Source organism: Natrix helvetica (genome assembly GCF_964273705.1).
Source record: "Natrix helvetica genome assembly, chromosome: 2".
Classification (NCBI taxonomy): Eukaryota; Metazoa; Chordata; class Lepidosauria; order Squamata; family Natricidae; genus Natrix; species Natrix helvetica.
Genome location: NC_138552.1, coordinates 10,630,095 through 10,643,455, shown reverse-complemented (window position 1 = coordinate 10,643,455; position 13,361 = coordinate 10,630,095). Strand labels below are relative to the sequence as shown.

At 46.0% G+C, this 13,361-nt stretch overlaps 1 protein-coding gene across 1 annotated transcript; it reads left to right on the top strand.

Annotated features, from left to right (window-relative positions):
• Positions 1-207: 207 nt before the first annotated feature.
• On the top strand, positions 208-12,979 carry LOC309388152 (UPF0729 protein C18orf32 homolog). Its single transcript, XM_081945215.1, has 3 exons — positions 208-340; positions 4,035-4,283; positions 11,834-12,979. Exons 2-3 carry the CDS (start codon positions 4,065-4,067, stop codon positions 11,906-11,908), a joined length of 294 nt encoding a protein of 97 aa, XP_081801341.1. The 5' UTR covers positions 208-340; positions 4,035-4,064; the 3' UTR covers positions 11,909-12,979.
• The last annotated feature ends 382 nt before the right edge of the window (positions 12,980-13,361 follow it).

Here is a 13,361-nt window from a genome sequence, read left to right as displayed (position 1 = left end):
TTGTGGACTTCAACTCCCAGAATTCCTCAGCCAGCAAAGCTGAATTCTGGGAGTTGAAGTCCACAAGTCTTCAAGTAGCCAAGTTTGGAGACCTCTGCCTTAAAGGACTTAGTGACTGCAAAAGAGCATCGCTCTGAGCGCACGCGCGACCCGAGGCTGCTGTGCCTCGCCTGTCATGGCGCTCCCCGCGGGAGCAACGTCAGGGCGGAGCCTTTCCCTTGCGTCACGCGCCTCCTCCTCTCCCATTGGTGGTCGCGAAGTGACGGCTTTTTTCTTTCGTCTTTCCCGGAAGTGAAGCGGCTTCCCTCTTCATACCTGGAATCGTTGGAGGTTCGCGCAGGTAAGTGAGACGCGGGGCGGTGGGGCAGGTGAGGGAGGTGTGTGTGTGTGTGTGTGTGGGAAGCCTAGGCGCCGTTCTTCCTTCCTGTCGCCTTCTGGCTAATGCGTCCCTCTTCGAGGCTAAGGTAAAGCCCCCAACCGATTTGACAGTTTTGTTTGAAACGGTCACTTTAAAAGTGTGTGGGAGGGGCAGGTTTCCCTTTAAATCACAGAGTCAGAATGGAGCTGGGAAGGGACCTTGGAGGTCTTCTAGTCCAGCCCCCTGCTCAAGCAGGACAACCTATAATATTTCAAATTTGACTATCTAGTCTCTTCTTTAAAAGCTCCAGTGATGAAGTACCCACGACTTCTGAAGGCAACTTCTGTTCCACTGGTTAATTTTCCTCCCTGTTAGAAAGTTTCTCCTTAGTTCCAGGTTGCTTCTCTCCTGGATTAGTTTCCACCCATTGTTTCTTATCTTGCCTTCTGGTGCTTTGGAAAATAAATTGGAAACACCCCCCTGCCCCTCTTTTTTGTAGCAGCTCCTCAAATACTGGAACATTGTTATCATGTCATCCATAGTCCTTTTTGTTGTGACCTAGGCTTCACAAAATCACAAAGCAGGCTCCTTTTCTCCACAAAACCCCCTTTTATTAAGCTAATGTGAATTCCTCTCACTCACATTCAGCAAAGTCTCAGCAAACAGTCTTTCAAGGGGGAATTTACAACCACAGACCTTATCAGGCTTGGAGAGCTGCCAGGTCAATATCTTCCTAATGCTGTACAAGAAAATACTTGGCAAGGAGTCTCTTAGAGTCACGAACAAATCTTCACACTAATTAATTAAACTAATTGTCTCCTGCAAACTCCCCTCCCCTTTTGCTCCTCTTTATTCCCTATGGGAGGGGCCATTCACCGGCCACCTGTGGTTTTACTCCTAAATCGGCCCTTGTTCCTTAACTGTTCCCTTCTCCTGGCAGCTCTGTGCAAGCGCACATCGGGAACAGACTCCAGCTGTTCTTCTGCCCCATTGATCTCCGACTCAGAAGGCAGCTGATAATTGTTGGACAGCCCTGGCCCAATCTCTGCCTCCAAGGCAGAGCCCTCATCAGAGCCTTCCCCAGACTCCAGCACAGGCCCATGTTCCTACCCAACCTCCTCACTGTCTGAGTCTGCTACCAGTTCTGCTGGCAAGCCCCAACACTTTTCTCTTGACTAGCCAAACCCAAATCCGGCAACTGTTCTTCATATGTTTTGGTCTCCAGGCCTTTAATCATCTTAGTTGCTCTACTTTGCACTTTTTTTTTCAAAGTCTCAACATCTTTTTTGTAATAATGTGACCAAAACTGGATGCAGTATTCCAGGTGTGGTCTTACTAAGATTTATAAAGCGGTATTAATACTTCACATGATTTCGATTCTATGCCTGTTTATACAACCAAGGATTGTATTAGCTTTTTTGGCTGCCGCCACACACTTCTGGCTCATGTTTAAGTGATCTTCCAGTAGGACTCCAAGGTTCCTCTCAACAGGTACTGTTTTAAAGCCAGATTTCATCTAATTTGTAGTTGTACCTTTGGTTTTTCCTGCCCTGATGTACAACCTTGCTTTTCTCCACATTAAATTTCATTTTGTTGGAATGAGCCCATTGTTCAAGTCTGTCAAGATCATTTTGGATCTTGAGCTTGTCTTTTGGGGAGTTGGCTATTCCTGCCAGCTTAGTGTCATCTGCAAATTTGAGAGGTTGCTTTCGATCATTGAATGACCTCAATATGAAAGCTCATCCCTGCTGGCTTCCTTCCTTCCTGTCTCTCTGTCTACCTGTCTCTATCTCTCCATCTATGGCTTTTCAATTAATAATATATTAATTGGTGTTCATTAATAGAATGGAATAGAATTATTTATTGGCCAACTGTAATTGTACACACAAGGAATTTGTCTTTTGTGCATATGCTCTCAGTATACATAAAAAGACAAGATACATTTGCCAAGAATCATAAGGTACAATACTTATTAATAGTCATAGGGTACAAATAAGCAATCAGGAAACAATATCAATATAAATCTTAAGGATACAAGCAACAAAGTTACATTATAGTTCAGCGATGGCGAACCTTTTTTGGCTCGCGTGCCACAAGTGGGGGGAGCGCAGGGGGGTTGTGTGCGGGTGTGCCGCACCCATAATGCAAGGTGCGCCCCCCCCAGTGCGCATGTGCGCACAACGCCCCCCCCATTTTACATGCTTTTTTCGCCCTCCCCATGCTCCAGAGGCTTTATAGGAGCCTGGGGAGGGCGAAAAGAGCCTCCCCCGTCCCCCCCGGAGGCCCTCCGGAGGCTTCAGGGAAGCCTCCGGAACGCTTAAAACGACCCTCCGAGCAAACCGGAAGTCACATGCGCGCTGGCCAGCTGACAGGACAACGCCTCACGTGGGCCGAACCGGTAAGAACCCACGTCTGCTTATAATGCATAAGAAGAAACATTCTGTATTTGATTTGTAGTGATGGATGGGTGACATGCAATGATTGTCAGCTTTTGAATTTTCATTTTGAGGACTTTTTTGCAATTGGTGTTTTGCCATATTTCATGATAAAATTTCCAGACCCATTTTCTTTTCTTTACAGTGACGCATTTATTGTACCTTTTCCTCGTCTTTAGCCTGGTATAATATTATAGTGTTTTAAAATCCATGGAGTAATTCACGCTTCTAACTTCTAAACCTGATTACCTCAGGTTTGGTCTGGTTAACTAATGAAGATTGCAATCCTCTTTTCAGTAGTTGGTACACAACTCAGGTGTTGACCTAGGAAACATGAGGAAGAACAAGTTATAATTAACTGACTGAATTGTCTCAGGGCAGCCAATCATTGTTGTTTTCATCAAAATGCAAATAAAACTGAAATGTTGCAACTCCCTGTAACGGTGTCTTAGCTTTTAAAAACTAAAACAGTATAATAATTGCATTTAAACATATGAAAAGCAAAACATTTGAACGAGTTGTGATCTACAACCCCAAAATAGAAGAAAATAAACCCCTATCCATTACCATTTATAATAAAAATAACCATCGTTTTCCTTGGAGAGTAGTTACAGTTAGAGAGCTAGGTCACTACCGTCCCTTTATAAAGTTTTGATTGGCATCGTTAAACGTCTATGGAGATTCTCAGCCATCCAAAGTCAAAAGTGCTTTTTTTTTCCAAGTGGCAACTGGACTTTCTGGTTTTTCTTTGAAGATGTTTTGCTTCTCATCCAAGAAGCTTCTTCAGCTCTGAATGGGTGGTGGTGGGGGGGAATGGAAGGTTTTATACTCCTTGCAGGTAGCTTTGCATTCTTTTGATTGGCAGGCAAACAGGTTCGTAGAATACACTTTTAACTAATCAAAAAATAAGCCATTGGTTGTCAAAACGTCACTCTGAAATCTCTAGGCCTGATTTCATCATTTTGTATCATACAAAATGGTACTTGGTAGCCCAGGGTGTGTCTTGCGTGTATGTGAAAGATCAACAAAGCAGCCATAACCACATAATTGAAGCCTTGCATGGCCTCCACCCCGAGGGTTATGGGAGTTGAAGTCCAGCCTTTGTATGATGCTTCAAGGTGGAAAAGGTTGCCATACATATGGATTTGGAAAGTGTATCCCCCCCCCCCCCAAAAAAAATAATTGGTGAGGATGAACCTTATCTACATAATGGTTTCAACCTGTTGCATTTCTTCCTCCAGCACATTTGTAAAGCACGCTACAAAAGAACCATGGTGTGCATTCCATGCATCGTCATTCCAGTTCTGCTGTGGGTCTACAAACGGTTCCTGGAGCCATATCTCTATCCCTTCATCGCTCCGTTCGTTAAGCGCATTTGGCCCAAGAAAGCAGTGCAGGAAACGGCAAAGCAAGACCAAAACAACAGCTCTGAAAATGGGCATGGTTTTGTGAAGCAGGATTCCTCCAGCGATCAGCCAGATGTTTGTAAAGTAAGTATTACCCAGGCAAAACATTTCTGCCATACCGTATTTTTTGGAATATAAGATGCACTGGAGTATAAGACACACCAAGATTTTGAAGAGGCAAATTAAAAAAAAAAAGTTTTTGCGCTCTGCAGACCTCCCAAAAACGACTCGTTTTTTACAAACACGGGGCCATTTTTCGTCAAAAAAGCATGAATAACCTTTAGGAGGCTTGTAGAGTGCTCCTAGGGGCGGGGGGGGGGGGGCAGGGCGAAAACGAGCAAAAAATGGCCACTTTCTCGTGAAAATGGGCCTGTTTTTTGTCAAAAAAAGACCATGAATAACCTTTAGAAGAATTATAGAGTGCTGGGGGCTGGGGGGGGGGGGCAATCTGAACAAAAAACGGCCCATTTTTTGCTCATTTTGCCCTCCCCAGCCTCCCGAGTACTCTGGAAGCCTCCTAAAGGCTGTGTACGGCCATTTTTGCAAAGCGGGTGGGGTTTCGGGAGGCCAAAAAGGCTGTATTCAATGTATAAGATGCACCCCGATTTTCACCCTCTTTTTTTGAGGGAAAAAGATCCATCTTATAGTCCGAAAAATACGGTATGTTTTGAGGAGCCCCGTTAGAAATGGATAAGAATAAAATCCAGATACTCTTCAACTTACCACCACAATTAAGCCCCACATTTCTGTTGTTAAGTGAAACATTTGTTAAATGACTTTGGCTCCATTTTGCGATTTTTCTTGGCACCGCTGTTAAATGAATCACTGCAGTTGGTAAATTTGTAACAGCTGTTGAGTGAAACTGGTTTCCCCGTTGACTTTGCTCGTCAGAATGTGACAAAAGGGGATTGCGTGACCCCCGTCGTAAATACGAACCAATTGCCAGGCATCTGGATTTTGATCATACGACCATGGGGATGCTGCAGTTGTTGTAAGTGTAAAAAATGGTCACAAGTCTCTTTTTTGACTGCCCGGTAACTCTGAACGGTCACTAAATGAACTCTTGTAAGGACTTCCGGTAGAGACTTTATTCATTTAGTCAGTTGACCATATCAGATAGATGAAATGAATGCAGGTAGTCCTTGACTTAAGACCGCAGTTGAGCCCCAAATTTTCCATTGCTAAGTGAGACGGCTAAGTAGTTGCGCCTCATTTTATAACCTTTCCTTTGCCACAGTTGTGAATCAGCAATTGTTATTCAGTGATGCAGTCATTAAGTGAATATGGCTTCCCCCCTTGACTTTGCTTCCATTGGAAGCTGTCTGGGAAAATTGCTAATGGGGATCTTATGACCCCAGGACGGTGCAACTGTCATACATGCTAGTTGCAAAGTCCCTGAATTTTGATCACCGGATGTAGAATAGAACGGAAGGGACCTTGGAGGTCTTCTAGTCCTGCCCCCTGCTCAAGCAGGAGAACTTAATACCATTTCAGATAGGTGACTGTCTAGAGCAGGGGTGTCAAACTCGATTTTATTGAGGGGTTGTGTTTGACCTCAGGGCGGGGGGCTGGAGTGGGCATGGCCAGCTCAACATCATTCATGTCGGTGCCTGTGGTGGCCCATGCACTCTGCCAGAGAAAATGGGCTGCCGAGCTCCGTTTTTGGCTGCGATGGACTCCTGCAACCCTCTGCCAGTGAAAACGGACCTCGGGGAGACTCGCATACAGCCCCTCTGTTTTAGCTGGCAGAGGCATCGAGGGCCAGATCCGGCCCCCGGGCCTTGAGTTTGACACCCCTGGTCTAGACTTTTCTTAAAAGCATCTAGTGATGGAGCACCCACAATTTCTGAAGGCAAGTTGTTCCGCTGGTTAATTGTCCTCCCTGTTAGGAAGTTTCTCCTTAATTCCAGGTTGCTTCTTTCTTTGATTAGTTTCCAACCATTGTTTCTTGTCCTGTTCTCTGGTGCTTTGGAGACTAACTTGACCCCCTCTTCTTTTCCCGTGGCCATGGAGATGCTGCAACCTTTGTAAGCGTGAAAACTGCTCGTAAGTCCCCTCTTTCAGTGCTGCTGCAATTTCGAACAGTCACTAAACTAATGGTTGTAAGTCGAGGACTATCTGTACAAACGTCCCAACAGACGCAAAGAAAACAATAGGATCACAAAAGGGATATGTGATTCATACAGGTTTGCTAGTTGCAAACAGGTCTTGCTTGCTTAAATGCAGTCATTCTGATAGACCAGTTTCTCTGTTTTTCATTCCTGCATGAGCCATGCATTCCTTGGAGTAGCAATAGCATTAGCATTTACATACCGCTTTACAGCCCTCTCTAAGTGGTTTGCAGAGTCAGCCTATTGCCCCCAACAATCAGGGCCCTCATTTTACCCACCTTGGAAGGATGGAAGGCTGAGTCAACCTTGATCTGGTGAGACCCGAACAGCTGGTAGTCGGCAGAAGTGCCCTGCAGTACTGCACTCTAACCACTGTGTCACTGTGGCTCTTAGGCATCTGGAATATACCTAAGACAGGGGTGTCCAAACTTGGGAACTTTAAGACTTGTGGACTTCAACTCCCAGAATTCCCCAGCCAGCTGGCTGGGGAATTCTGGGAGTTGAAGTCCACAAGTCTTAAAGTTCCCAAGTTTGGGCACCCCTGACCTAAGAAAAGGAAGCTATTCATTTTGAATTTTGCTCCGGGATGAATTTTAAGCTTGAAGGCTTTGGCAGTGGTCTCATTCACTACCTGTGGTTTTTTTCTCTCTGCTGTTTACATCTTGCGCATATTTACCAATGAATATTCATAATGGAATGGAGATTGCCTCTTAAGTTAAGGCAACACAAACGCTGCAGAGAATTGGAAGCAGCTTGGCTTGGCAGTGGTTGAAGCCCCTCTACAAGCTTGAACGTACTGTACAAGCATCCTGTTTAAAATGCTTGTGTGAAAGCAAATATCGTCGTGCTTTAGGGTGAGGATTAGCAACATCGGGCCTATAGGTGCCAGGACGGCTGGCTGGCTGCACCTAAACAGTCTCCAAAATAATACTATTAATAATTAACAACCATCATCAGTATCATTAACAATTATTAAATAATATTAATAATTAATAGTCCATGGACTGAGCCCCTCTTAAATTTTCTTTATTGTCTCACATGAGCTACATTTCCTCCCACCCCCCCCACCCCATTTTGTAAACGGTTTCGGTTTTAGGGTTTGAAGGGGATGAATTGAAAACCATAAGTTTTCCAGTGGTTTCGGTGGGAGGGGCTACAGCCGGGTTTGATACAGCCTGATTGGTCCAAAGACTGAGGGATTTTTCTTTAAGTATCCTCCTTTCCCTCCTGGTTCCCAGTTCCCTCAGTCTTTGGTCCAAGCTAGTTTGGCTCCTGTGAGGTTGAAGTTTAGTATATATATTAATTGGATTTTCTAAAATTATAACTTAAACCTCTGCCTTAAAGCGAAGGGGTTTAATCAGGCTCTCAGGAAATTCCTGAGGGCGGGGGCTCTTCAGGAGCGCCGTCCTTGTGGCGCCGGGAAAGAGCGGGGCTTTTGCCTTTGAGGCTTCAGCCCGATAGTGCAGGAAAGCCTCTGATCGGCTTTTCGCGCCGCCTGGATCCTTGCGGCGGCTTGGAACGTCGCGGAGGCTCTTATCTGCCCGATCGGCTTGCCGCGGCTTCAAAGAGCTGCCGCGCGACTTCCCCTTTCGTTTAAGTGCTGCTCGCAGCCGGCGAGTCAGCTGAAGAACTTCCCGGGCAGTCGTTTAGGCTCGTAGCGAGGCTAATCCCCTCAGAGCCATTCCTTTGAGCCGGAAAGTTTGATTTCTTCACCCACGAGGCGCGGCGGCCATTTTGGTGCGACCTCATGGGCGGCGGCCTCATTCCCGCGCGCAGAAACTGGTCGAGCAGGCCTACAACGACTGGGGAGAGGCACGCTGAGCCTCGTGGAGCGGCTGCAACGAGGTTTTTTCCTGAGACCAGCACACAGCTCTACAGGACACGTGAGTGAGGCATGGCCTCCACTACCTCAGATGCACAGGCCGGCGAAGGGGTGGAGGAGACCCAGGGCAGGCTTAGGCCCAGAACAGCAGGCCCCAAGCCTTCTGCTGAGCAACACCCTTCCAGAGCAACTGCCAGGGACGAGTCTAGGAGACAAAGGGCCCTGGAAAAACAGGTGGCCAGGGCCGAACGGTGAGCACAGGCATCTAGGCCTAACTCCCCCAACAGATCTAGGTCTCCTATTGGGGCACGGTCTCAGGCCTCAGATTCTCCTACCAGGGGCTACAGTCCTTCTTCCCCTTCAGTCTCCCCGGCCAGGCCCAGGAGGAAAGTGACCTCCCCTTCTCCATCCATTTCCCCCAGAAGTTACAGGTCAAGGATGGAGGATCCAAGAGAAGGGGGATCTGGAGACTATTTGCCACCAGCTCAATTGGCACCACAGGATCCCTCCCGTGGTCCTTCAGGGGAGGATCTGGAGGAATTAGAGAACTTGCCTCCCAATATTAAAAGGCTCATTTCTACTGCAATTTATAAGGGTATCTCCTCAGGCCTAGCTCACAGAGATCCATCCCAGGGTAGGCCTCATCCTGTGGCTGCTGCCAGAAGCAGACCTCCGATTGCTGATAGAAGTCTGGAGATGACCAGGGCGCCTTCTCCTTCGATTGTCAGCGAGGGTTCCTTTTTGGGGGAACCTGCTCATGTTGCTCTGGGGTTTTCTGAGGATGAGGAGGATTCTCCCGAGACACCGGTTTTTCCCGGTCTTTTTCCCCCTCCAGCATTTAAACCTATGCTGCGCAAGGCCAAAAAGACCACGCAGATTGGCACGCCCCCCCCCCGGCCTTTCAACGTAAGGACCCAAATCTGGCAATGTTTATTAACCCCAACACGGAGAAGGAGAAGGTGCCAGCTCCTCCCCTTTTTCTGGAGGTAGTTCAGGATCAGTGGGCTAAACCTTCTTCTTTACCTAACCCGGGTGGTAACGACAAACGTTACTACAATATGGAGCAAGCCTTTGCGCAGGCTCTTCAGCTGCCCACAGTAGACGCTCCGGTTGCCCTGTTAGCCAACGCTTCCTCCGTAGTCACGGGCGATGTGGCCGATAAATTGAAACCGGAGGACAAGCGGGCGGAACTAGCCCTGCGCAAAAATTTCAACGCTTCGGCCTGGGCTATTAAAGCAGCCGCGGCAGCCTCTTACTTTAATCGCACCTCAGTCATGTGGCTCCGACAGCTGCAAGACCGCATACCTCTGGAAGATGAGCGTCTTCATCAAGACCTCGCCAAAATTATTTCAGCCACACAGTTCTCGGCGGACGCCACCCTCGACTCCATTAAATTCTCGTCCAGAGCTCTTGCCACCTCTTGCCGCCGAAGCTGCTGGATGGGCTCTGTGTGCACGTGTACAGTTTACCGAAATCTCACCTTCAGCGATACTGCTGGCGAAGAAAACAGCCGAGGCGCGGCAAATCACTCTGCTGCGCCAATCAGCTGGGCTTCGGAATAGGAAATATTCACTATATTGCCAAAAGTATTCGCTCACCTGCCTTTACTTGCCTATGAACTTACTGTACGTGACATCCCATGCCTAATCCATAGGGATCAATATGACGTCGGTCCACCCTTTGCAGCTATCACAGCTTCAACTCTTCTGGGAAGGCTGTCCACAAGATTCAGGTGTGTGTTGATGGGAATTTGTCACCATTCTTCCAGAAGCGCATTTGTGAGGTCACACACTGATGTTGGATGAGTTTATGTGGCCTACCACTTTGTGGCTGAGTTGCTGTCGTTCCCAAACACTTCCACGTTCTTATAGTACAGCTGACAGTTGACTGTGGAATATTTAGAAGTGAGGAAATGTCACGACTGGATTTGTTGCACAGGTGGCATCCTAGCACAGTTCCACGCTGGAATTCACTGAGCTCCTGAGAGCGACCACTTCTTTCACAAATGTTTGTAAACACAGCCTGCGTGCCTAGGGACTTGATTTTATACGCCTGTGGCCATGGAAGGGATTGGAACACCTGATTCTGATTATTTGGATGGGGGAGCGAATACTCTTGGCAATATAGTGTAGGTGATTATAGTGCAGGGGAGGACAGGAGGGCCCACTTCAAAGTTGGAGCGAACCGGTTCACTCCCAGTTGATAGTGGGAGCACCAGTTCGAACGAACTGGTAGAATCCCACCCCTGGGCATACATGGCTGCAAGTGAAGTGGCTTAAGCATATTACAGGTTGTCCTTGACTTATGAACGTAATGGAGCCCGGATGGTCATTATAAGTCATGGTGGCCGTATGTTGAGACACCCACGTGACAGATCCGATTTTGCAACCTTGTTTGTGTTGGTTGTTAAGGGGTTGCTGTGGCTGTAAAGTGAATGCAGCAGTTGCTAAGCAAACGTTCATCGCTAAGCGAGTCAAAGCATTCCCGGGGGTGTCATCTGCTGGCAAAAGACATTGTACATCACATCATGTAACCTGGTTCAGAAGTACCTTTTGGGGGGAGGTCTGCCGTAACTTGGAATGGTCATTAAGCAACCAGTCATTAAGCAAGGATCTGTAAATAAACAATAAAGTTATGACTCCAATTAATGATGAATCCAACTCAGCTCCCTTCTATCCCCAAGGCTGTCTTAAGCATGATGTAAAATGGGTCCCCAACCTCAGCTGTGGACCAGTACCGCCCCCTCTCCCCCCCCCCCCGGTCCCAGTCTGTGGAAAAATTGTCTTCCATCAGACTAGTCCCTGGTGCCAAAACAGTTGGGGACTACTGGTTCTGATCTAAGCTTCCTGAGAAAGCATAAATTACAATCTTATTCTGAAAAACCCTCTTTTTCAATTTTCAATTTTTCAATTTAAATTTATTAGCCGCTCCCTTTCCGAATAGGACTCCGAATAGGACTTTTTATTTATACGGCTGGAAATCATGGTAATTCCCAGTCCGCAAGGCTTCACAAACAATCCATGAAGATTCCGACAGATGTCTGCTTGAGTTGCCATAGTCTTTCAGGGGAATGTTGATAAACACCCAACTTATCTCCCTTTGGATGCTGCCAGAGTCCTAATTGCCAACTGCAGAGCAAGACCAAACAGAACTTTTCAAAGCTTGAACTGACTAGATGAACTAATTGCTTCCTGCAGCTCACATCCTGTTCACTCCTCTTTTATGTCTTATGGGGGGGGGTCCAATCATCTCCAAGCCTTACTCCCAAGTCGACCCTGTTTTCTTAACTGTTTTTGCCTTCTGGCAGCTCTGCGCATGCGCACACTGGGAACAGGCTCCTGCTGTTCTTCTGTTTCGCTGATGTCAGACTCCGGGGGCTTCGGAGGCAGCAAATAACTACCAGATGGCTTGGATCCCCTCTCTGCCTCTGTCACAGAGCCCTCGTCCGAGCCTTCCCCAGAATCCAGGACGGGCCCATGTTCCTCCCCAACCTCCACACTGCCCAAATCTGCTGCCAGCCCTTTTGGTTGCTGGTGGGCCACAGTACCACTGATCTAAAAGGAACCTGATCTTTTTTAGGACCAAGAAAGGCATCTTAGGCCCAGCTAGTCACCATTCTGGTTTTTCTCTTTCAAAACTGTGATGGAATGAATGAATGTGCATTTAAAAATCTCTCTCCCCCCCCCCTCCCTGTCTTTCAGACCAAAAGTAATGGCATTGCAAATGGATTTTCTGGAATTGGACCCAAAGAAGACTCCGACAAAAAAACAGATTAGTCACGCTCCTGCTGTGGGATCAAGGCTGTTATAGGAAATGAACTCACAGTGTTGCCCCCACATGGATATTTTACTGATTGCACATTTATCTGAATGGAAATTTGGAATATGTATAGACAGCCATCCACTCCAGGGAGACTTGGAATAATTCTAGCTGTGTCCTTGAAAATAGTTTTTAATACATTGTCTTGCTGTTGTTGAAAATTGGGGTGATTGGAACCCTAATGTGCAGTGCAATTGAAGAGTGTTAACAGTTTTAGTGTCCATTTTATTAAAACCGTAACTGTCAATTTTGCTACTTGTTTCGAAAAAAAAAATCCTAAAATCCTTCATTATGATGACTCATAGGTTTGTTTGTTTTTTTAAGCAAGAGATCATACTTACAGTAGCTAAAAAGAAAACAGCATTGTAAATATTTGAACACTAATGGTGAATGTATTGATAAGCTACTAATTTGCTTTTTCTAAATTAGCATCTAGAGAGCTGCCCTTTTGCTGATTCCTCACGATGGTATAGAAATTTTTTTTAAACGCAGATATTATACATGGAGGAGACAATACCAATACAATGCCACGAGGGGAAAGTGTCCTTTTTTTGAAGTTTTTAAACTTCTAAAGGAGAAAAAAAGCTAAAGCTGATAAACAAACATAACTCTTTATGCAAATTCCTGTATTTTGGTTGAGAATGTCTACCTCCCTAATTAGAATAACCCCCAAGACTGCCATAGCAAATAAACCTTACTGCTTATTGTTGTAACTGTATTATTTTGTCTGCAATGTAGATTTTCAGTTGGTGCATTCTAAGATCCATGTATGTTTTTCGTAAAGTAATAGAGGAGTACTGTCTCCCATATGAAGTAAAGATCGCACCTTAGGATATGCTCATGACTTCCTTTCAATTTAAGGCATTTTTACAGAGAACAGATGGGTGAATGGGAAATGTTCTCTGCGGATAGAGAGTTTATTATTAATCTGAGATCTATTTTAGTGAATAAGCAGATTACAACCCTTTGCCTAGGAAAAATGCAAATTTAACTGATTTAGAATTTGAATAAAGTGTGCAAGCAATACACACATTATGTTCTGAGTCCCACTTTTCTCCCTCTCCCCTTTTTTTCATACCAAAATTAAGACACTAAGTGTAGGTTACAAACACACCAGCTAAGTGGAGTTTGCTGTCTTCTTGCACTCTGGAAGTTGAAGTCCATATATCTTCAAAATTGAATTTTTTTTGGCCCTGTATTAAATGCAATTCAAAATACCTAGCTTTGCTGCAGATATAATGGGCATTCCCAACTCTAGGGGCAGTGCTTATCTCCGTTTCAAAACCGAAGAGCCAGTGCTGTCCGAAGATGTCTCCGTGGTCATGTGGCTGTCATGACTAAATGCCGAAGGCGCACGGAACATTGTTACCTTCCCACCAAGGTGGTTCCTATTTTTCTACTTGCATTTTT